The following is a 21645-nucleotide window of genomic DNA, read 5'->3' as shown; positions in this document are numbered from 1 at the left end:
GGTTTGGCAGTGACCCAGCAAAGCCAGAAGAAAAAAATAGGGGAAAAAGCCCACTGCTGCAAAAACACACATTCTCCTTGCAGACCCTTTCATCAAGGCCCTAGGCACACTTTCAAGCTTAAATTAAAACCTCTACACCTGCATGAATAGAAAGCTGCTACTTATAGGGCTCTGGTTAACTGAGCAAAAATGGCACAGAAGAAGAAAGTGCCCTATTGATGGAGAAACCTCTCTCTCTCTGTGCCAACCTTGTTCTCCCAGTCCATCAGACACAAAAATCTCGTGTTGCAACAGTCTGCAGCTTTTTGTGTGCAGATAAGATGGCAGGAAAGATTCCTCCACAGACCTGACATGGGCTCCTGAGGTGACTGAGTGAGTGGGACAGCACAGTTCTGTGGGATGCACCAAACCCAGGTGACTCAGAGAGCTTTTGGAGATTGACCCACACATGTGACTGCTACAGTAGGGTAGGGGCTGTCCCCAGCACTCTGGTAATGAGTAGCAACCTAAATAATTCAGATTTTTGACTAAAAATATGGTCTTGATGAAGTTCATCCTAAGCCACATAAAGAATGGGCTGTCAAGCCATCTATTAGTAGTTTGCTGTGGTAATATCTGAGGAGGTGTGAGATACCAAATGAGGCAAATAGGGCAAAATTATATTTAAAAATAAGTGGAAACTGAGCACCATCTTTTTAACTATAATCCCCAGGGAGATGAAGGGACAAAGTACTTAAAAGTAGTAAAAAGAATGCAAGGAAAAAAACCAACCCACTACTACTCATTTTTTTTGAACAAAACCAAAGCAGACCTACCTATCTCCCTCGCAATGAGACTGAAAACCTTGTGGGAAGGGATAACAAGCAGGCATCGTATATTCTTGACTTCACCAAGGTTTGTAGGCTCCCAAGGTATTCTTGGGCAAACAAAGGAAACAATCCAAATGAAAATCTGGATAAACAGCACAAAATTAGCAGATTAGCTACATGCATAGATAGAGAAAAGCAGTTCTTTCTTTCTTTTGCCGTGCCCTTACACATCTTCATCTCCTTTCCATATCCCCTAAACACAAACCAGGCACCAGGTGGCCAGCTCACACTGCAGCCTTCCCTTGGTGGCCTGCCTCCTCTCCTTCATCCACCTACCACTTTCCAGACACCTGTAGGAGTTTAATATCCCGGGAGCATCCGCTTCTCTGTCAAACAGACGGAAACCGGCCCATGAGTAAAGCTTCACCGAGACAGGGCTAAGACAGACATCAACATCTTCCACAAACTGGTGCTGAAAGCTGCTCAACACCCCCATGAAAATGGGGCTGCAGTTAGACAGGAGAAGCCAGCAGCCTGAACACACACTGGAGACACAACCTGCTAGACAGCAAATCTGCAGGAGAGGAGCCTGACGGTCACGAGCCAAGCACAAACAGCGCCGCGCTGTCACACGCAAAGAGGAAATCAAACATCCCACTGGGATGTGTAAACGGGACATAACCCACAAGGCAGGGGGGAAACCTCTGCAGAGAGCCCCACATGCAGCTCTGAGCACTCATGCTGTGGGAGAGGCAGCTGGGGTCAGGGCAGCAAAGAGAAAAGCTGCACGGGGTCCAGAAAACATCCTGCAGGGAAAGACTGAGCAAGCTGGAGCCAGACAGCACAGACAGAGGTGGCTGAACAGGGAAACAGGAGCAGATGTGTGCAAAAACTGAATTTTCAAGGGAGTGAAGCACCTGCCAGTTCTTCAGGATAAAGTCAGGCAGCTTTCCTAATTGCAAAGAAAGTGAAAGAACAGATCATCTAGAGGGGCTGTGGTGCCTCCAAATCTCTCTGTGGTCACAAGAAACAGGTCTGTAAGTGTCTGCTGTGGTTTCCATTGAGCTACTTTGGTCTGAGGACAGTGCTTATTAGAGTGTTGCCCTGACACCTGACCCTACACCTCCCTGGGACCACATCCCATTTTGCACAATTAGGGGTGGAGTATCCCTTGGCTTATCAGGACTGGATAGAAATCTGCTTTCTTCTATGCATCAGCCAAATATTTTTCAGGTAGCAAAGCTCCTCAGCCTTGAAAAGGTGAGCCCAAGCTGGATTCCAGGGTATAGAGGAGCTGCCCCACAAGCACACACATGTTTTTTTTATTATGTGGGACAACCTGGATGTGTCTAATACCAGGTCCCAGCTGTGCAGCTTCCTGACCCACAGGTAGCAGGGGCTGGATGCTGTCTTCTCCTACAGCAGAAGCAAAGGAAGGAGTTGGAACTTTATAGGCTCATCTGCAAGATGGTTTGGGGTCCACATCTTCCTTCTGGGATCCAAGACTCCATGCCAGTTTACTGGGTCAAAAGGATTTGGTTTTTTGTGGATGGCTGCGATTCTTCTGCTCTGGACTTCCTTCAGGTCCAGCCAGCCTTGCTCAGTCCTCATGTTCCTGTGAGAGGTTTTGTCATGAAGACCCATTTCACTTTGGAGATGATGCTCTTTGGGCACAGGGACTCTCAGGCTGTGAAAACAGAGGTGTCCAAGAGCTTCCCCAGCAAAGAGTGGGCAAAGGCAAGGGCGATGACTTAAATGGAAACCAATATCCCACTTCCAGTTCTACCACTGGTTTTTAGCCTGGATACCACATAGATTTTGTCAAGACACCTAAAATTAGTAGAAATGTAGTACTTTTGTGTCACAGTGTAGAAGGAGCTGTTTTTTTCCCTTATTCCTGCAGAGGAATAACACCACTTCCATGCACAGTGGGAGATGCATACTGAAAGGACCTCCAAGTGTACCACAACAAACAGAGCAGGCAATGGGTGAGTACCTAACCTAAAAGACAGAAACACTTGTTATGAAAACCTTATTTGCTTCGTAATTCCAAAGCTGTCTCATTCCATCAAAATCAAACACACAGTTTCAAGGATTTATTGCAAGAGCTACTACAAAACAATAAAAAGCCCCTCTGCAAGTACTCAGTCCTCCTCAGCTGTCCAGCTCTGCTCCTCCAAGTTAGCTGCCTCTAGAGACCAGCTAAGTTTTCTTGGCCTCTTCATTCCCTTCCAGTTCCATCATCCATCCTGTGATGTTGCTCTTCTTGCTTTTCCTGAATTTGCAGTACCAGCAGAAGACAGCAAGGGCCAGCAGAAGGATCAGAACCAGTGGCAAGTATAGGATGAAGTTCAGCAGTGGTGGGGATGAGCAGATTCTAGACAAAACAGTTGACTCTGAAGGAAAGAAGAAAGAAAAAGTGAGGCCCCAAGCTAGTTTGAGTTTCTCTTTCCTACTGTTATCTCTAAGTGCTATTTTCTAACACTTTTCCCTCAATCTTCAACAGCCACCAATTTTTAAGAATTCATAGAGGCTACCTGAGGAGAAGGGAGAGAGAAACCAGGTAATTTGCCTCAATTTATTGTCTGGGGAGGTCAGATAAGGCTCTGCCTTGTTCATCTGAAACATCCCAACAGAAACAGCCCAGTTCTTCTGCTAACCCATTCCAGACTGGGCTCAGTAAGGAAAAGCAACACACTGCCTGACACCAGTGACAGTGGGATGAGGTAGAAGTCTGTCAGAGGCTGCACCACTGAGCAAGATGGGATATGAGGAAAGCAAAGGAAACCAGATCAAGAGGTCCCTGTCCCTCCAGACACCTGGCCCTCCTTGTTACTGCTGATCTGCTACTGTATTTCATCCCCAGTGAGCTGCAGGCAGCTGTGAGCACCATCCTCATCCCTGGCAGCTCCTGCAGAACAGCTCCCCAGCTGAGGTGGAGGCTGCTGGGTACTTCAAAGACACCTGCATCACTGGAGGAACACACATGCACATACATGGCCACCCAAAAAATAAAAATTAAAAAGAGAGAGTGAAAGAAAAAACACCCAGGTAATTTTTTATCTTTTGGGAAAACCATGAAAACCACTTGGCACAAATACTTATTCAAATATTGGAGGAGAATTTACTACCATTACTGAGCAATTTTAGCAATGGTTTTCCCACCAGTAATGGGTAACAAGAGATAGAGGGAGCTGATGAAGGAGAAATCTTGCGTGCTAGAGAGCTGTGATGGATAACAGCAGTAACACAACAGCAGGGGGGACGATGGGCTGTCAGTCCCTCTCTGTGCAATTAAATCCAGATTAGCTCTGCTGTAGGTGCAAAGTCATGAGAGAAGGCCCCATGCCTGGCTGTGGGAGCAGCAGGCAGAGGGGAGGGCTCTGTAGGGTCACTCTTTCCATGCTGGTCAGCTCTGGGAATCGCTGCAGAAGGCAGAATTTGTGTAGGCACCCAGGCTGGCTTCAGGCAGGGCAGCTCCAGAGCTGAAGGCAAGTACAAGTGCAAGATCCTCTCAGCTGGGTGCATCATGATTGATTTCACAGTTTATATTTTTTCCTCCACATGGGTCATCTGAGCCTCCTATTTTCCCAAAGCAGCAACAACTCCTGCCTATTACCTTCCTAAAAATGCTGCGTGCCCCTGACTGAAACCTTTGCTTTTATTAAGCTTCTGCATGCAAAACCCAGTCCTACCTTTGCACCCAGCATGTACCCTCACTCACCCCAAAGCGAACAGAGGCTGTTTTTTGAGCCCTCAGGTTAGACAGACTTGCCAGAGAAGTCACACCAAGAATTTTCCCCCCAAAACATTTAGGTCCTGGCCCCAGCATGGCTCTGGGGAGAGGAGGCACGCAGGGCGATCAACCCCTGGCACCCAGCAGCGTTACCTGGCGGGATGGTGGTGAGCTGGGTGTACCCTGAGCGTGCCAAGGCCTGCACAGCCCAGTCCTTCCCCTTGCTCTGCTGCTGCCATTCCTGCAGCTGGCAGTAATATGCCCCAGCATCTCCCCTCTCCACGCTGCTCAGCGTCAGGCTGAAGTCGCCAGCGGAGGGGCGGCGGAGGAACAGCCTCGCCGCCAGGCGCTCCTCGGGGTACTCCACGGTGCCATCGTGCTGCAGGGACAGCAGGGCACTGTCACGGCCACTGCCCTTCACCTGGAACCAGGTGGCAGAGAGGTGTGAGCGGGCCAGGAGGGCGCCCTGCAGCCGGCAGGGCAGCGTGGCCTCCTCGCCCTCCCGCGCAGAGATGCTGTGGTTGGTTTTCTCCATCTGCAGCTCGCGCTCTGTGGGGGAAGAGTGCGAGCAGAAAGAGATGTTGTGGCGCTGTACAGCTGTAAAAACACTTCTGCCCGCACCCACAGGCTGACAGGAACCTTCTGGAGCAAAGTGAGAGGGATTGGAATGGCCTCCCACAGGCCCCTTGCTCCTGTGACTCATTCTCCCTGGGGTGTTGTGTCTCCACCCTGCCCATCATCTCTGCCCCCTGTGCAGTAATAACTCTTACCCCTCCAAAAAAGTGATAAAAGCATCTTTTAATCCAAAAGCTATTTAGGAAGCTGGAATTCTCTGATCCACTTTATTTAGGGCTGGAGGAGTGAGGCTGAGGGACGGAAGAACTGAGCCAGGGAGACCCAGCATGCACCCAAAAGGTGATTAGGATGAGAGCAGATGAACCTCCAAGTCTTCTTCCTTAGCAGCAATGTGCTGCAGGGTAAGGAAAACCTAGTGTTTTTCCTACAGGATGCTCAGGAGCACCAGATGAGGGCAGCTTCTCTATTCAGAGTGTTGCACAACCACCCAAGTGCACCAGGTGTTGGAGGGAAAAGAAAAAGGGCACAATTCACTTTGTGATGAAGCATTCCACTACATCTGCCAGTAGCAAAAATAGCAGCTCAGTTGGCTTGGGAGGATGTGGTAAATCTTCCTAATTCCCTATTTCCCTTTGAGAGGCACTGACAACTCCTGCATCCCTAAGCCTCTGATCCAACACAGGAGCTGCTGCTTTCCCTAAGCCCTGCCAGCTTAGGAGAGGCCTGGCAGGGGCCTGTCATAAGTTGATCCAACCCTCTCCAGCAGCACCTATACAAGGGATAACACCTGCTCACCTGAGAGTTTGAACTTCAGCGTGGTCCTTCCCGATGTTCCCTCTCCAAGCTTGTACCAGCCATCCACCAGCCAGAGCCATTCCTCCACCACACAGTAGTAGCTGCCCTGCTCCCCCAGGTGTGCAGACAGAATCTGCAGCTGGAATATGTTGCTGGACACCCTCTGGCTCAGGAACCGGGACTTTTGTGCAGGAGAGCTGAATTCAGACCCGTACTCCAGTATGCTGCTGTAGCTGGCCCTGACAATTTTCAGGGGTTTTGTGTCTGCCAGAGGAGGCAGGAGGTACCAGGTAACAGCAAACTGTGAATTATTCTGGGCAAACAGAATCCTGCACTCAATGGCTGCGTTACTGCTGGCAATCTCCACAGAGCTGTCTTTCGTAGCAACCTGAAGCTTGCTTTCTAAAATGGAGAAACAAAACAGTCGTGCCAGATGCAGCTGCCAGGACAAGGATACTGACAGGGAGAGGAATAAAGCTGAGAGAAACACACTGGAAGAGGAGTAAGGAAGAGGGTGCACAGAGGAAAAGGGCTCATTAGGGGATGCTGGGGCAGAGGGTGGAGGAAGGAGGAAAAGAGCAAATCCACACACCCTTGTTCAAACAATAGCAGGGAATCACAGCTGGGTGTTACTGGGCAGGAGAGCAGCAGAGGAGGTGCCTTGGAGACCATGGAGCAGGAATGGGGATGGAGGTAAAGCCATTGTATTGGAGCTGGGAGACAAAGCCTCTGTCTGAAGCAAATGTGTCTGTCTACCACTGCTCCCATCAGCAGGCTCACACATATGTGATAAAAGCAGCCCACGGCTTCGGAGACTGTGAACAAGTGTCTTTTATGGCAGAGAGACTACAGAGCCTCTGTGGCTTTCACTAACAGTTGCCATCTCAGGTGTTTGCTGTGGTTATTAATCCAAAACCACACAACAGAGTCCTGCACACCCTCTGTGATCACACCCAGTGACTGCTCAGCGCAGTTGAGGAGAGCAGAGGGATGGTGCTGCCTGCAGCTCTGCCCTCGGCACAGGGAAATTCTGATCCTGATGTGTCTGTGCTGCTCCTGCTCTGGGGGAACCTCTTCCCACAGTGCATCACCTGTTGCTGGAACCTCTCCTCCAGCAGTGAAAAGGCTGCAAATCCATATCTTTAAAGGTCCTCCAGCCACCTGCATGTCCCCTCCACCCTCCCATCCATGCTCAGCAGTCAGGGGAAGGAATACACACAGGTATTACCCTCAGGTAGGGAGAAATTACTCAGCAGGAGACACCATCAGGGTGTAGGCTGAGTTTCCATTCTTAGCACTTTCCTGGCACAGGAGCTGAGCAGCAGGACACCCTCTGCCACAGGGGCTGGGGACAAGTGAGCTCTCTTAAGGCTCAGCCCCTGGGTGCTGGTTTGGGGAAGGCAGCAGAGGACACACTGAAATGGTCCCTCAGAATGTCCCAGACCCCTGTCCTTGGCCACAGGCTCAGCAGGGCACTCTCTTTCCCAGTCCTCTCCCAAGGGATGTGGTGGCAGCAGGTTATGGAAAGGGCTTTGGGACAGGAGGGAGCTGCGGCTTCTCCCACAGGGGCTGAGGGGGAAGAGGGATACTGCAGGAAAAAGCTTGCACATTTCCCCTTCCTTCAAGCATTTCTTCTCAAAACTCAAGCAATCCACTTCAGAGGCCTTCACTGCCTCTCTTGAGACTGGTCAAAGCAAAATATCCCAACTGCTATGTCTTTACATCCCTGCAGAGCCTCTGCCTCTTTGTGAAATCTGCCAACAAAACCTCCCTGCTTATTCTTTCCTCTTTGCACCCCATTACTTTTCCTTCTCTCTGCAGACAAACACATTTTCACCAAAAGGTTGGCAGTTTCCTCCACAGAGGCACTTGCACAAGTCCCAGTATCTGTTTATTGCCTCAATTCAGTGATGAGGAACACTGAATGGGAGGTGGATGTTCCCAAGGGATCAAAGGGCTGTCCTGCATTTCACAGTGTGCATTTGCTGCTCTGAAGAAACAGGTGTGGGCAGAAAGCAGAAGAGAGGGGACAGCAGTCACCCTAATTGGGACACTGTGCAAATTCATCAGATCCACCACAAAAACCACACTGACTTGAGCACACCTGGGAACTAGATGCAAGTTGATGTCTTAAACTTCAGTATTTAAAAGCACACCCATCCCAGAGCTGCCTCTGTGGAAGTACAAATCTTCAGAGGGGGACACTGCAGAGGTCCCTGCCAATCTCCACCATCCTGTGTTTCTGTGACAGGTGAACTGACCACTCTGGAAAAAATAAGATACTTAATTCTGAACTTCATCTGCTCAGCACCTAGGATACCATTCAGCCAGTCAGTGAACTGCCAGGGGATGAGGGCCAGGCAGGGTCTTCCTTGAGTATGGCCTAGCCTGACACCCACTGGGGCAGAAAATGCTCCAGAGAAGGAAAAGCTGCTAGATCTCAGAGAGGAGGCACAGGAACCAAGCCTTGAGTGCTTGATTTTGATGAGGAAAATTGCACTTGTTGCAAAGCCCTTTTGTTTTAGTTTTAGTTCAGATCTCCTCTCTCTCTACTGCTAAAGATCATTTACCAAAAGGGCAGAGGAACTGCCTGCCTCTTCCTTTCTCACATAAAGCCATGGTGCGGTTTTCCTTTTCATTTTCAATTTAATTAACCAGGCTGAGCACCTCAGCACCCATCTCCTTGTGAACCTTGCCTGATGACTCTTGGCTTGCTCCTGGCCCAGGAGCAGGCAGAGGGACACAGCTCACGTGGGCTGCTGGCCTGAGGGACACAAGGTGAAAATAATGCCCACTCCAGAGTGGGGGAAGCAGCTGCACTGAGAGGCTCATGGAGCACTACTTATGAGATCCCACCTTAGATACTGGAAATGGAAAAGATCTGTCCTCCTTCCTTGTCTCTTGTAATCTTTCATGGATGTCCCTCCCAGCTGAACATGGTCTGTAGACCACAGCAACATGTAAACTCCTTCAGCACTAACTAACACCAAGTAGTGCTGAAGCAAAAAGTCAAGAACTCCAGGATTTCTGCAGACTCCAACTATAAGGTTTTATATCAGGAGAAGCAAGCTGGTGATTTTCATGATTTGCAGCTTCATTTTCTGCAGCTTCCCCTCAACCCTTTTGCTGCCTAAGCCAGCTTCCTCCCCAGACTTCCCTACCTTCCCAAATATCCTCCACTGGCTCGTGCTGCCTTTCCAAGAGAGGTGGCACTAGAGCCAGCAGGAACCTCCCACTGTGCATCACCCTCTCCCAGTTCCTACCATCTTTTACGGTGTTGCAGTCTCCAGCAGCAGCTGCAACACATTTGGAGCCAAATGTTGTGGTCTCATGCTGCTGCCATCTCCTCTGTGTAGATGCTCTGCAATTACACCTGCTCATCTTAATGCCATTTACACTAGAGATGTGCACTCAGAGATGCTGATTATTGTCACCCCTTTGCCTCAGTGCCACCCTGCCCCAGCTGGTTGTAGCTCCAGTGCTCAACAGAGCATCCCAGCAGTCAGCTCCACAGGGGTGAGGAATCAGTAACAGTGGGAGAGGAGAGAGCACCAGAGAAAAGAGCCCAGACCGGATAGGAAATGTATTAGCCTACGCCACAGCAAACCCATCAGTTAAAAGACATGAAAAATGCATAATTTCAGTTCACTGGGTTGTGATTCCAAAAATCCAAGGATTTTAGAGGAAGGAGTACTTAAAGGGGAAAAAAAAAAAAAAAAAAGAGCAAGAACTCTCCTTTGCTGGCAGGACAGACACGAGGGCAAAAAACTAAACCAGCCCATGTTCTCACGCCTGCCTGCAGAGGCTCAGAGGCTTTGGCCAGGACAAACCCTGCAGCTCCTGCAGCAGCCCCAGCTGTGAGCAGGGCACGCTGGCACCGTGGTGCTGCCGGGGGTGGAAGGAAGCAGGCTGGCTTGGGAGCTGGGGTCTGCTTGCAACATCTCTCTTCCATAAGAGGATGAGGCTCCCAGCGGGATGCTGGAAGGAGGGATGGCAGCGCAGACCCTGCCTGCAGGGGTGGCCATAAAAGGGAAGCCTGGGCAGGGCCCTGGCTGTCCAGCCCAGCTGTGCCTGGCAGGAGATGCCTCCCCACGGAGTCCCTGGCATCCTGAGCCTCAGTGCTGGCTCCCAGCCCGGCAGAGAGGCCTGGTGCTTTCTCAGCATGCCTTCAATATTCTGGTCAGGGAACACAGGCATATCCCAGCATCAGCTTCAGGGACTGGTCTCTCTCCACTGCCTCCCAGAAGATCCCACCATGGGGTGTATCTTGCACCCTAAACATTCATCTGGGCTTCTTGGGGGGTGCACTGCTTCTTTCCAGAAACCAGGCTTAAAATCCTAGTGGCAGGACCGATCTCTATGTGCTTGGTGTAATCTGCCAACAAAGAGATACTGCCACTTGCCAGCACCAAATTTGCCTCCAAGTTTTTGTCAGGTGCTGGGGAAGCACCAGAACAGGCAGCACCATCTCCTGCAGCCCTGGGAGGCGACCCTGCAGGGGACACCCCAGACATCAGTGGCCCTGGTTGCCCTGTCACGTTTGATGGACTTAAAGTTGCAGGAGAGACCTTTGCTGAAGGTTCTGCTTACCTGGCAGCACCACTTTTATTCCCACGGCATTGGAGCTGGTGCTGGCTGCTGGCTGCCCCAGGGGCAGGACGTTCCTCCTCCAGACCTCCACCTCACACTGGTATGTCCCCTCATTGGCAGGCAAGGTGCTGTGGATGTGCAGCCTGAAGGAGGTGTCAGTCTTCGCCAGCTGGGCTTTCCCTTGGAAGTGTGGCTGTGCTGTCCCCCAGAGCACAGTGCCATTGGGAAGGAGCTGGAGCAGCTCATGTGGGGGACCCGTGGGCGGGCTGGGCTGGAAACGCCACCGCACGGACACCGGCACCTCCTCCAGGGCGTAGCTGGCACCCACTTGGCAGAAGAGCTCAAAACTCTGCCCGTAACTGACCGTGGCAATTCGGCTTCTCAGCGTGGCGTGCAGACCCAGACCTGCCCGGGAGGAGAGAGCCCTTGGCTTGGGCACACAAGTCCTGCCCTTGGCTTGAGCACACAAATCCTGCCTTGTGCCAGCCCACCGCCACCCTTCCCACGCAGCCCCAGGCACTGCAGGGTCATGGCACCAGCAGTGCCGCTGCTCCTATGCCCGTGCCACTCTCCACTTAGCTGCACTGTGCTCTCCCAACCCCATGCATCCCTCTCCTACCTGCCACTTTCCCACCTCCAGTTTCCCAGAAAACTCTAAATACCCTTTTTCCAAGGTCCCCAGACCCACACCAGAGGAGCCAGGGATCCTCTGCTGATGCTGCTGTCCTGTTTGCTGCTTCCCTCTGCCATCTGCAAAAGCTTAACAAGTCCTGTGGCCTGACTGGTGCTTTCAGGCACCCAGCCCAACAACAAGAAAGGAAAATCGCCCTAAATCACAGCCAAAAGCTGCCTACCCGTAAAGGCACCCAAGAAGGAAGGACATGGTCACTGCACACCATGGAGATGAGCAGCTCTGCACTCAGAGGGCAGGAGAAGCAATCAGAGGCCAGCTCCGGGGATGTATCTCTGATAAATACCACCAGACAACTCAGCAAGTAGCTTTGTGGAACTTAATTACTGCAAGTAATTATCCTGCTCGAAGAGATATTTTGTATTCCAGCTTAAGGAGACAGGCCTGCTGAGCAAGATACTGCCCCTCAGGTCTCCGACCATTTTAGTTGTTTTGTCCCACTGGTCTCCCCCAAAACACACCATGGAGGACTCTGGCATCCTGGTAGAAAAGGGGAAACTGAAGCACTGCAGGGCCAAGTGATCACCCAGGTCACCCTGCAGTAGCAGGAATGCTCAGAGCACAGCAGGCCTGTGTCCCAGTGATGTGCCCACCTGTCAGAACCCAGGAAATTCCTCTGGCTGCTCTGGATGGCTTGAGCCCCTGTCCAGGGGGCTCAGAGAACTTGGCACAGAGCCCAAGACCCCTGTGCCTTTGATCTTGACCCATGGAAAAACAATTACCAACCTTTACATGAAGAAATACAAGCCAAGAGAGTTAGAGCAGAATAATAGTTTGTCATGGGGTGACAAATAGATTTTTGAGGTTTTTAGAATGGGGGCTTGGGGCCCCAAGATGTGGAGGAATTTTGGCGTACCCTGTCCTCCTTCCTTCTTCTTCTTAGCCTCCAGAGCACTTTTGGATTCATTTAAGGTAGAAACTCACTGTCTAACATAGGTGATAGGTATTGGGAAGTTATTGTAAATACTGTACACATAGTTTTTAGTATAAAAGACAACACCACCTCTGAGGGTGGCCAGTGTGCCTCAACCCGACCTGCCAGACAGACCTATGGTGGGTCGGAGAAAGAATGTTCCTTGAGAACGAGAACAGAAGAATCCTGACTCCTTATTCGACTGCTGGGCTAGGCAGAGGCTTATCCATATCTCAGAGTCACTCTGACCACAGAGATTCTGAGATCCACCCACTTCTCCAACCCAGAAATAGGGATGGCCGAACTCACCCATGGAGCTGATCATCACTGCTGCCTCTCCCTTGACTGTCCAGTTCTGGCCTTGGGACCACTGCGTGGCTTCACACCGGTACTGCCCACCGTCCTCCTCGTCCAGCGTGCTGGGGATCACCAGGGTGAAGGTGCCAGAGCTGTCTTTCTGCAGCCTGAGGCTGCCCCGAGCCCCCCCATCCTGGTAGGCACTGCCCAGGCTCAGGGTGCCATCCTGCTCCATGGCAGCCACCAGCTCCCTGTGCCCCGGCTGCTGCGGTGGCAGGTGCCACCAGCGCAGGGACACAGGGCCTGTGGCATCCTGCACCTCACAGTGCAGGATCAGGGGGTCTCCTGCTGTCACTCTTGGGGTGCTGGTGGACACAGACAGGCGCAGGTGGCTCTCTGCAAACAACAGGTACCACGTTGGGATGCTGCACTCCTTAGGAAAAGCCAGAGATGCTGTTTTGTTAAATGGGAAGGCTAGATAAATCTTGATGTTGGAAAATGAGAGGAGTTGGGGTGAAGTAATTACATATCCTCTGAACAGAGAGAGAGACATGGTTCGCCCAGGAAAATCCTGGGAAGCTGGGTAGAAGCTGTGAGAAACTTAGAGGAAATAATTCCAACACTTATTATCTCTCTTTCTGTAACCATTGTTTATAGATACGATTCTCCTGAGTATGCTATTCATGGCTCACCAGTAGTGTGAGAGAAGATTCCTAAAGGCCAATCAGGTCTTAAGTTCACCATTGTTTCTATAAAAACTGTAGATTTCTAATAAAAAACTGTCTTTTCATGCCTTCTGTTGATGGAGTCTCTATCACCTTTGGCCGTCCCCAGTACCCCTTCAGTGATATTGTGAAATTGCCTGAAATTTTCAACCTGACTTTTTATATAAATTTAGAGAAGGCTTTGTGGTGGTGGTTTTTTGTTTTGTTTTCGTTGGGTTTTTGTGGGGGTTTTTTTCTGGTTTTTGACTTTCTTGGGACACAGATACATAAAGAATGAGTTAAGAAACAGAGTCCCAGCAGGCAGCTCCTGCTACATCAGAATAACCATTATCTAGCTATGACAAGGAAACCAAGAGCCTCCTACACACTTTTCTTAGAGTGGTTTCTCACAAATCATCCACCCAAAACAGTGACAGAACCCTGATGGAAATGGCAATGATGCCCCTCCCCAGACACTCCTGTTCTGCTGGGTTTTCCTGTGATTTTCAGGAATAGCAGCAGATGTTGCTCGCAGTTTTTGGTGCCAAAGACACAGGAGGACCCAGACTCCTCAGAATTCTACCTATTTGCCCCAAAACTTACTGCAAAGAGACTGGACTAAAGGTTTACACTTTGTTTACAGCTACTGTGTCTGTCATGCTAATACGTGCTAAAGCAAAAGCTTTTCCCATTATCTATCAAAAACTATGGCATATTTACACTCCTGCTGCCCTTGTCAAGATGAGGCCAGACCTAAAGCATTTCCCAGTCAAGGATCCTGCAGACTTTACCCAGCAGAGCAGCTGTTAGGATTTACTAACCTATTGGCTTCACGTCGACTTGGATGCCTGATGACACAACGGTCTGGATGCTGTGCAAGTCTCCAGGAGTCTTCATTTCTGACACAGAGCACTGGTAGGTACCCTTGTCCTTCAGCCCCACCTCAGAGATAGTGAGGACATAAACTGTGTTGCTTGGCTTGAATGCTCGGAGCTGCCCCAGCTTGGCTCTCTCCTCGTATTCCTCTTCCCAAGTCAATACCCCATGGGGGTCAACCCTGGCCACTTCCATGTCATTGAGGAGCCAGATCACTTGGAAGCTGCTGCTCTTTGGGGCTTCCACCACACAACTGAGCTGCAAGGTGTCCCCTTCAGAAAGGGAGGGTTCAGTGGCAGTGAGGTCCACGGAGAGGTCTCTGCCTGTGGGCAACCAAAAACAAGGAGGGTGGTGGGTGGCCCTGCCCATGCTTCCTCCTCCCTGGCAGCACCAGTGGCCTTGCAGTGAGCAACAGGAGACAATTCTCTGTTAAAACATGGGGTTTTTTCATAAGAACAGCGATCAGGATGGAAAACTTTGACTCTGGGGAGAAGGTTGCCAGCTCTGGGCACTAAGCAGCAGTTGCAGGTGGAGGAAGTGCCAGAGCCCTGGGGAGCTGAGCTCCCCCCTTAAGAGGAGATAAACCTGACAGAGCAGAGCATTCACTGGGACAGCCTTTGGCCACAGCCTCCCCCCTGCTCAGCTCAGGCATCCAAGCTGAGGGCTGCCCTAACTCAGAGGCATCAGCTTTTGCAGGTGCTGCTCTGTTTCACCTCCTGGAGCTGTTTTACCTCATGGAACACCTCTCCTGTAAGCCAAAAAGGGGCACAAAGGGGTTTTATCACAGTGGTGGTTTTAACTATGCTGCTTGTGGTAGAAAAAGGTGCACGAAGGGCTGGCATTCAGGTGGCTTGTCTGTATCTACTGTGGCTCTTCCTGCATGCTGAAACCCCCAGTGGCTACTGTGAGCTGGGGATGTGGGCAAGAGATGCTCTCCAAGCTGGAGAGGATTTGGGTTAAGTTCCTATAGAAAGCAGAAATGTCAAGACTTGTCACAGCATGGGGAGGCAGGAAGGAAGAAAGAGAAGGTGGATCCTGCTCCCCATACCAATTAGCAGGAGGTGCTGAGCAAAGAAGGCAGTGGCAGGGGGAGCTTAAAGTCATCTTCCCCTTGGCAGACCCTCTTGGGCAGTCAGCCAGCTGTGTCTGAGGCAGGGACCCCATCTCTGGCTCTTGTCATAGCATTCACCTTCCTCACTGGGCATTCAACACCCCTGGTTCCTGGCATCAGCCTGGCTGGACAGTGGCTGCAAGCAGGAGACCCACTGGTACCCCAAACCCTGGGCCATGACCCCACAAAGCACTGGCTTGGCCAAAAACCTGGAGGAAGGACTGAGCCCTCACTCCCTGGCTCACACCACTGTGCCCCTGGGTCACTGTGGTGCCCCCTGAGTCTCAAAACAAGGGAAAGGTTACGTGCTGTAGTTTGGAAGTAAAACAGAGCAGCTCCCAGAGCACAACTGGAAGGGCTCAAATAATTTATAGAAAGCACAGTACCCTGTGAATTTAAACACTGGTTCATAAACTGTTTGTGAACAAGAATCCCAGCTGCTGCAGATATGTTTGGCATTCCTAAATATTTGCTGCAGAGTTTATAGAAGCCCCTGGAGGAGCTAGCCATGGTCAGAGTGGCCGATGGCTCTCGGAGTGACGGGGTGCTCAGCCCTGGGTTCCCCCACTGGGTGCTGGAGGAAGAAAGCAGCCCTGCAAATTTGATGGGGGGTTTGCACACCCACTGCTGTCCCACCATGGCAATACCAGGAGCAGCAACGCTGCCACCATAATGTCCTCTCACCGCCATCACCTCCCACCTTTAACCTTACCACAGAACAAATACCAAACTCTGACAAGGTTTCTAAACAATCCCATGGCACTGATGCCTGAATCCATGCACTACCAGTCATGACAAGCCCTCTTTAACAAGAGGAGGCACAGAAGTGCACTGACTGCTATTGCTCCCCAAGCAGCAGCAGGCTTGGAACGCCTTTGCTGCAAACAGGGCACAATGAGGGGAATAAAGCTCAGCCAGTCAGACAGGTTTCAGGAGACAAAGTGACAAGAGACCACGCTTCCCTCCCCCTCCTCCTGATACCCTGCTCCCCTGAGCCACGTTCAGAGTGCTTCGTTCTCACCCGTCTGTTTCTTTGGTTTCCTGCTCTGACTCACCACCCTCCCATGAGACATCAGTTCCCCTCACTCCCCAGCTCTGCTCTGTAGCCTCCTCCACTCACCCTGAGGAGTGGGGACAGGGTACACCACCTCCACAGGCAGGGCTTCAGGGGGAGACTTGCTCCAATTTTACTGCACCCTATCTTAAAGGACACCAACTACAACCTTCTCTTGGCAGCTTTGAGCTAAAGCTTACTGGTGAGAGAGAGAGAGAGAGAATGATTCTCCCTTCCCCTGGGCACAGCTACTCACACACATCTGGGGGAAGAGCAGGGTGAGGGACCGCAGCCAGCAGAGGCTTGTGGCAGGAGGGATGGCAGGCAGAGTGGTCAGAGGGAAAGCCTAACAAACAGCAGCACCAGTTGCTCTGGAAACCAGCGGGGTGGTGGCAGCAGGGACAGACAAGCCACCCCCAACAAGAGCTGTGCAGCACACACAGGCCATCCCCGTGTCCCTCCGTGCCTGTGCTGAGGCACAGAGATGAGCAGCTGACTTTTTTAAGGCCACAAGAGCCCCGAGGCAGGGTAGCAACCCTGTTTTCCACACTCTGGAGTTAGCACTGCCAAGGATCCATCCAGGCTGCTGTGGGTGCACACTGTGCCCTCTGCTAACACCTCACACGGGTCTGTGAGGCTGTGGGCTTGCAGCTGGCATCGGGGATTCGGCTGCATGACCAGCCAAAGCACCAGCAGCTCCTCCACCAGGGCTGCCACGGCCCTGAGCTCAGCCCAGCCCAGCCCCTCAGTGCCCAGCCAGCCCCACCAGTGTGTCCCTGGGCTGCAGCACAGGCAGGTGAAGGGGCTCTGAAATCTGCTGCTGTGGAGCCTGGAATGCACAGGGGAGCTGGAGCCAACACGTGAGTTTGCAAAGGCCTTACCCCGGCTCAAAACTGCCAGCCACGTCCTCTGGGTTTGATTGCGGGAGATGTCCTTCCACGTCTTGTCAGGATCCTCAATCCACTCAGCTGCCTCACAGTACAGCTGCCCCTGGTCAGATTGCTTCACTCCCCTGATGACGAGCTTGTACGTGGTGTTCCCAACCTTGTTCAGCTGCACATCCCCCTCCAGAAACCTCTGCTCATAAGAGGGCCCTGGCTTCAGGATGAAGTCCTTGGAGAGGGTGAGGATCTCCTTGGCATGCTGCTCTCCTGCTCCCTGAAGAAGGTACCAGCCGACTGAGAGATGGGTGTGCTGGGCAGTGGCCTTGGACACCTCACAGGTCAGCTCCACCACATCCCCTTCCATGTGACTGAGGGCCTGGGGTGCCATGGAAGCCGAGAGTGTGTCTGGAATCACTGAGCATGGGAGAAACACAGAATCATGGAATATCCTGAGTTGAAAGGGACCCACAAGAATCACTGAGTCCAGGTCCTGTCCCTGCACAGGACAACTCCCAAGAAACTCCAACCAGGGCCTAAGGGACCTGACAGCACAGGAGAAAAATCTTCTGTAGCTGACTGACAAGGCTTCCATCACCTTGTGTTGAGGTGTGAAGTGACTCAAACCTCAGCAAACAAGAAAAACAGTCATCTCTTTACAGTGACCTTTTCAGTCAAACTACAGTCAGTATTAGTCAGGCAATCCCAAGGAGATTAGAATCCATCCCTCACTATCCCAAATACTGAGATCTATCACCAGTAGAGTGGTGCAGCACCAAGATAAAGGAGAAAACAGGGCTGAACACCAAGTGGAAGTACCATACCACCACGTAGACTCAGTGGGCTCACAGCTGGGCCTTTCCCTCTGTATCTCCACCCCATTGCCTTCCCTCCCCAGGAGTCTGCAAGAGCTGCTACCTCCCTCCATCTGTGGGTATCCCACTTGGGCCAATTCCCACACCCACAAAGCCTGGAAACTCCTGCCTTCCTAAGTACTCAGCTGCAACACGCTGTGTCTGTGTCAGGAGCTGAAGTCAGGTCATAGGAGAGCAGAGGCTTCCTTTCCCTCCTCTTGCTCTGGCTGGGAGGCAATAACCACAGAATCACAGAATAATGAGGTTGGAAGTGACCTCTAAGATCATCAAGTCCAACCTATGCCCTAACACCTCAACTAGACTATAGCACCAAGTGCCATGTCCAGTCTTTTTTCAACACATCCAGAGATGGTGATTCTACCACCTCCCTGGGAAGAGCATTCCAGTACTTTATTCTTTTGGTGAAAAATTTCTTCCTAATATCCAGCCTATACCTTCCCTGACGTAGCTTGAGGCTGTGTCCTCTCATTCTGTCAGTTGCTGCCCGGTGGAAGAAATCGACTGTCGGAATTCAGGACATCCCTCTGGCTGTCCTGGATTGCCAAGACCCCTGCCAGAGCACTCAGAGACCCTGGCACAGAGCCCAAGACACCTGTGACTTTGATTATGACCCATGGAAAAAGTTACTATGACCCATGGAAAAAGTTACCAACCTTATATGAAGATCTGCAAGCTACAAAAGTTATTATGAGCAGAATAATAATTAGTTTGTCACGGGGTGGAAAAGTAGATTTTTTGGGGTTTTTAGAATGGGGGTTTAGGGGGCAAGATGGAGGAATCTGGGTGTGTCCAGCCTTTCTCCTTCTTCTTCTTGGCCTCCATCTTCTGCTGTGATGTTGGCACTTTTGGATTGGTTTAGAGTAGAAGTTCACTGTCTAACATAGGTGATAGGTATTGGAAAGTAATTGTAAATAATGTACACATAGTTTTTAGTATAAAAAGATAACACCGCCCTGGGAGCTGCCAGAGTGCCTCTGTCTGTCCTGCTGAGCAGATGGAGGCAGGCCAGGAGAAAGAAACAATAAATAGATAAGAAACAATAAACAACCTTGAGACTGAGAATTGAAGAGTTCTGACTCCTTCTTCGAGCGCTGGGCTAGGAAAAGAGACTTTCTAACATATCTCGGGGTCACTCTGACCAGCTAAAGCCCCGAGAACCGACCCCCACCTGTCTCCAACCTCCCTTCAGGAAATTGTAGAGAGCAATAAGGTCACCTCTAAGCCTTCTCTTCTCCAGGCTAAACAGCCCCAGCTCCTTCAAACGTTCCTCAAACGAACGTGCAAGGTGATGGATATATTGACGTACCTACCTCAGCCCCACTCATCATCCCTTTTCCCCAGCCATCCCTGTGACAGATGAGATGTCCCTGTGGGGACAGTACTGACCCGTCCCACCGGGAGCAGGGCTCTCACTCAGCACCCACCTGTGAGGTTGGTCTTGGCGCTGTAGCTGCCGAAGTACCTCTCGTCGGTGTTGGGCGTGTGGCACTCGTACTGGCCGGCGTCGCGCTCCTGCAGCTCGGTGATGTGCAGCAGCACGGCGTCCCCCTGCAGCCGCTCCACGAAGATGCCGCGGCCGCGCACGCGCTGCGTGTAGATGGCGTAGGGGAACGAGGGGTCCACGGTGCTGACGATCTGCACCTCCCGCTCGGGGGCCGAGGGCAGGTAGATGGACCACTGGAAGTTCTGCTCCGCCGGGCCCTGGTAGCCGCTCACCTTGCACCACAGGGTGATGTGGGAGCCCTCCGTGCGGTAGAGGGGTCCCTTCTGGACAGTCACCAGCCGCTGGCCGGTGGTCAGACCTGTCAGCACACACGGTGTTTGCAGGGGGGCAGTCACAAGAACAAGCCCTGTGACAACAGAGCCCTGAATTTCTTGTCTCCTGCCACACTGGGGATCACACGACAGAGCCCAGAGCATCGTGGCCAGAGGGCTGCCGAGCCTGTTCTTGCCTGAAGAGCCTCTCTCAGGCAGCGTTGCACGGGAAGCAGCAACCAGGCTGAGAGCACTGGAGGAAGCTTGTGGTGTGTTAAAATGAAGAGGGCCAAGCTCTCAGGTCCTGCACAAAGTGTGGGGGACAGGGAGCAGGGGCGCAGAGCTGATCACTGCCAGAGGAGGAGATGGCAATGCAGAAGCTGAGGGACACAGGACAGTGGAGGTCGGCAGCAGGCTGGCTGCTGCAGAGATGCTCCAAAGGCAGAAAAGAAGAACAGCACACGAGAGGGGTCAGAAAGCACTCTCCCTTCTGAAGGCAGGGGGCACAAATAAGCATCAAGAGCTCCCTCCATTTCTGCTTGCAGAGGGTCTGGGGATTGCCACCCACAGACCCTCCCCTTCTTATAGCTCCCAGCAGTGACATTTGCTCTATCTGGAGCTCAGCATGCACACCAAGCAGAATGCCCACAGGACATGGGTCCTGAGTCAAAAAAACAACCGTGGTGGCCAGGGAAGAGAGCTGGTGACAGGGCTGCCCTAGGAACTCTTCAGAAATTCCCTCCCAATGGGAGAGAGAGTGAGGTAACACCCTCCACACTGCAATGAGGCACTCACACGGGGATGTGCATGTCCCCTCACTGAAACCCTCTTAGGGTTTGGGCTCTCGTTTTTGAGTGAAAACACAGTGCAGAAGGAGCACATGCTGATGCACCTCTTCCCATGGCAACTGAGCCAAAGCAGTGCTGGCTGAGCCCCCCATGCCCTGCTTTCCCCACAACACTTCCAAGAAAGCTCCGGCCACTGGGCAGGGCACTCACCCAGGAGGAGGAAGAAGAGGAAGGCAGCTGCCAGACACTGTGCCAGCCCCATGGGAATCCTCTCTGCTTGGATCCTCTCCCAGAGGGGTGGTGCTGGGTTCTCATAGGCGATGGCGACAGCCACGCCGCTATTTAGAAAGAGGCTGGGAGGAAACTGTCTCTCAGTGGTGGTTTCCTCTGCTTAGAATGGCAGGGAGAAGTTACAGAGCGGGGTGCATCAGCAAAGCAACACCCTCTGGGAGGTGACAGCCTGCACCCTGTCCCCAGGCCACCTGGGCAAGTGTGACGATGCTCAAAGCCCCTTCTGCCACTGTGTCCATGCCAGATGCCCACCCGTGGGCACCCACTGGCTGTGGCTTTGCTGTCCAACAGCAGCTCATGGGCTAAACCTCTGTCTCACTCCTTCCCCTTAATTGCATGGAGTAGCTTGCTCCCTGGTGACAGCGAGGAGGGGACAAGGGGCTGGATTCCAGGGAGCAGATTTCTAGGGCTGAAGGTTCCTCCAGCTATTTATTTCCCATGGCTGCAGCCAGCAGCTTGATGCCTTAGGTAGAGGCTCGGGTGGCACAGTGCTCCTTGAAGCTGATCAGGGTCTCCCTGCTCCAGTGCCCCCAGTGGGGCATCCCTCCCACAGCACCCCCACCAGCCCATCCACTCCATGGTCAGCAGAATCACAGCAGCCAGTCCAGCCAGCTTGTTGGTTCTTGAAGGATCCCCACAGAGTCAGGAATTGCCCAGGAGCTCTATCCTTGGATGGGGGAGATCCTGGCCCAAAACTTCTGGCAGAAGCAAAGGGACCACGGGGAGCTGCACTGGGGGGCTGAGGTCAGGAGGCTCCAGTGCAGTCCCAGGGGCTCTGGCACATTCCCAGAGATAAGTGCTGTGGCTTCATTGCCTGGGACATGCTGCTGGCTCCTGCTGGCAGGTGCCAGGGGTGTTCTGGGACATGGTGGGTCATCCAGGGCCACATCCTGGGCAGGGAAA

The 21645-nt window shown here is 52.1% G+C and overlaps 1 protein-coding gene across 2 annotated transcripts; it reads right to left on the bottom strand.

Moving 5' to 3' along the window:
• Positions 1-2883: 2883 nt before the first annotated feature.
• On the bottom strand, positions 2884-20849 carry CD101 (CD101 molecule). 2 transcript variants are annotated; one of them, XM_030234066.2, is made up of 9 exons: positions 20662-20849; positions 19333-19710; positions 17034-17450; positions 13933-14310; positions 12420-12803; positions 10507-10911; positions 5917-6318; positions 4699-5094; positions 2884-3205 (listed from the first exon to the last, which is right to left on the bottom strand). In XM_030234066.2, exons 1-9 carry the CDS (start codon positions 20711-20713, stop codon positions 3012-3014), a joined length of 3006 nt encoding a protein of 1001 aa, XP_030089926.2. In that variant the 5' UTR covers positions 20714-20849; the 3' UTR covers positions 2884-3011. The 2 variants fall into 2 exon arrangements, with proteins under 2 accessions (XP_030089926.2, XP_050841498.1); XM_050985541.1 differs by lacking the exon at positions 2884-3205 and having other exon boundaries at positions 4798-4966.
• Positions 20850-21645: the final 796 nt, after the last annotated feature.

This window comes from Serinus canaria, chromosome 1 (genome assembly GCF_022539315.1).
Source record: "Serinus canaria isolate serCan28SL12 chromosome 1, serCan2020, whole genome shotgun sequence".
NCBI lineage: Eukaryota > Metazoa > Chordata > Aves > Passeriformes > Fringillidae > Serinus > Serinus canaria.
Note: the sequence above shows the minus strand (reverse complement) of the source record. Positions and strands in the feature narration are given on the sequence as shown.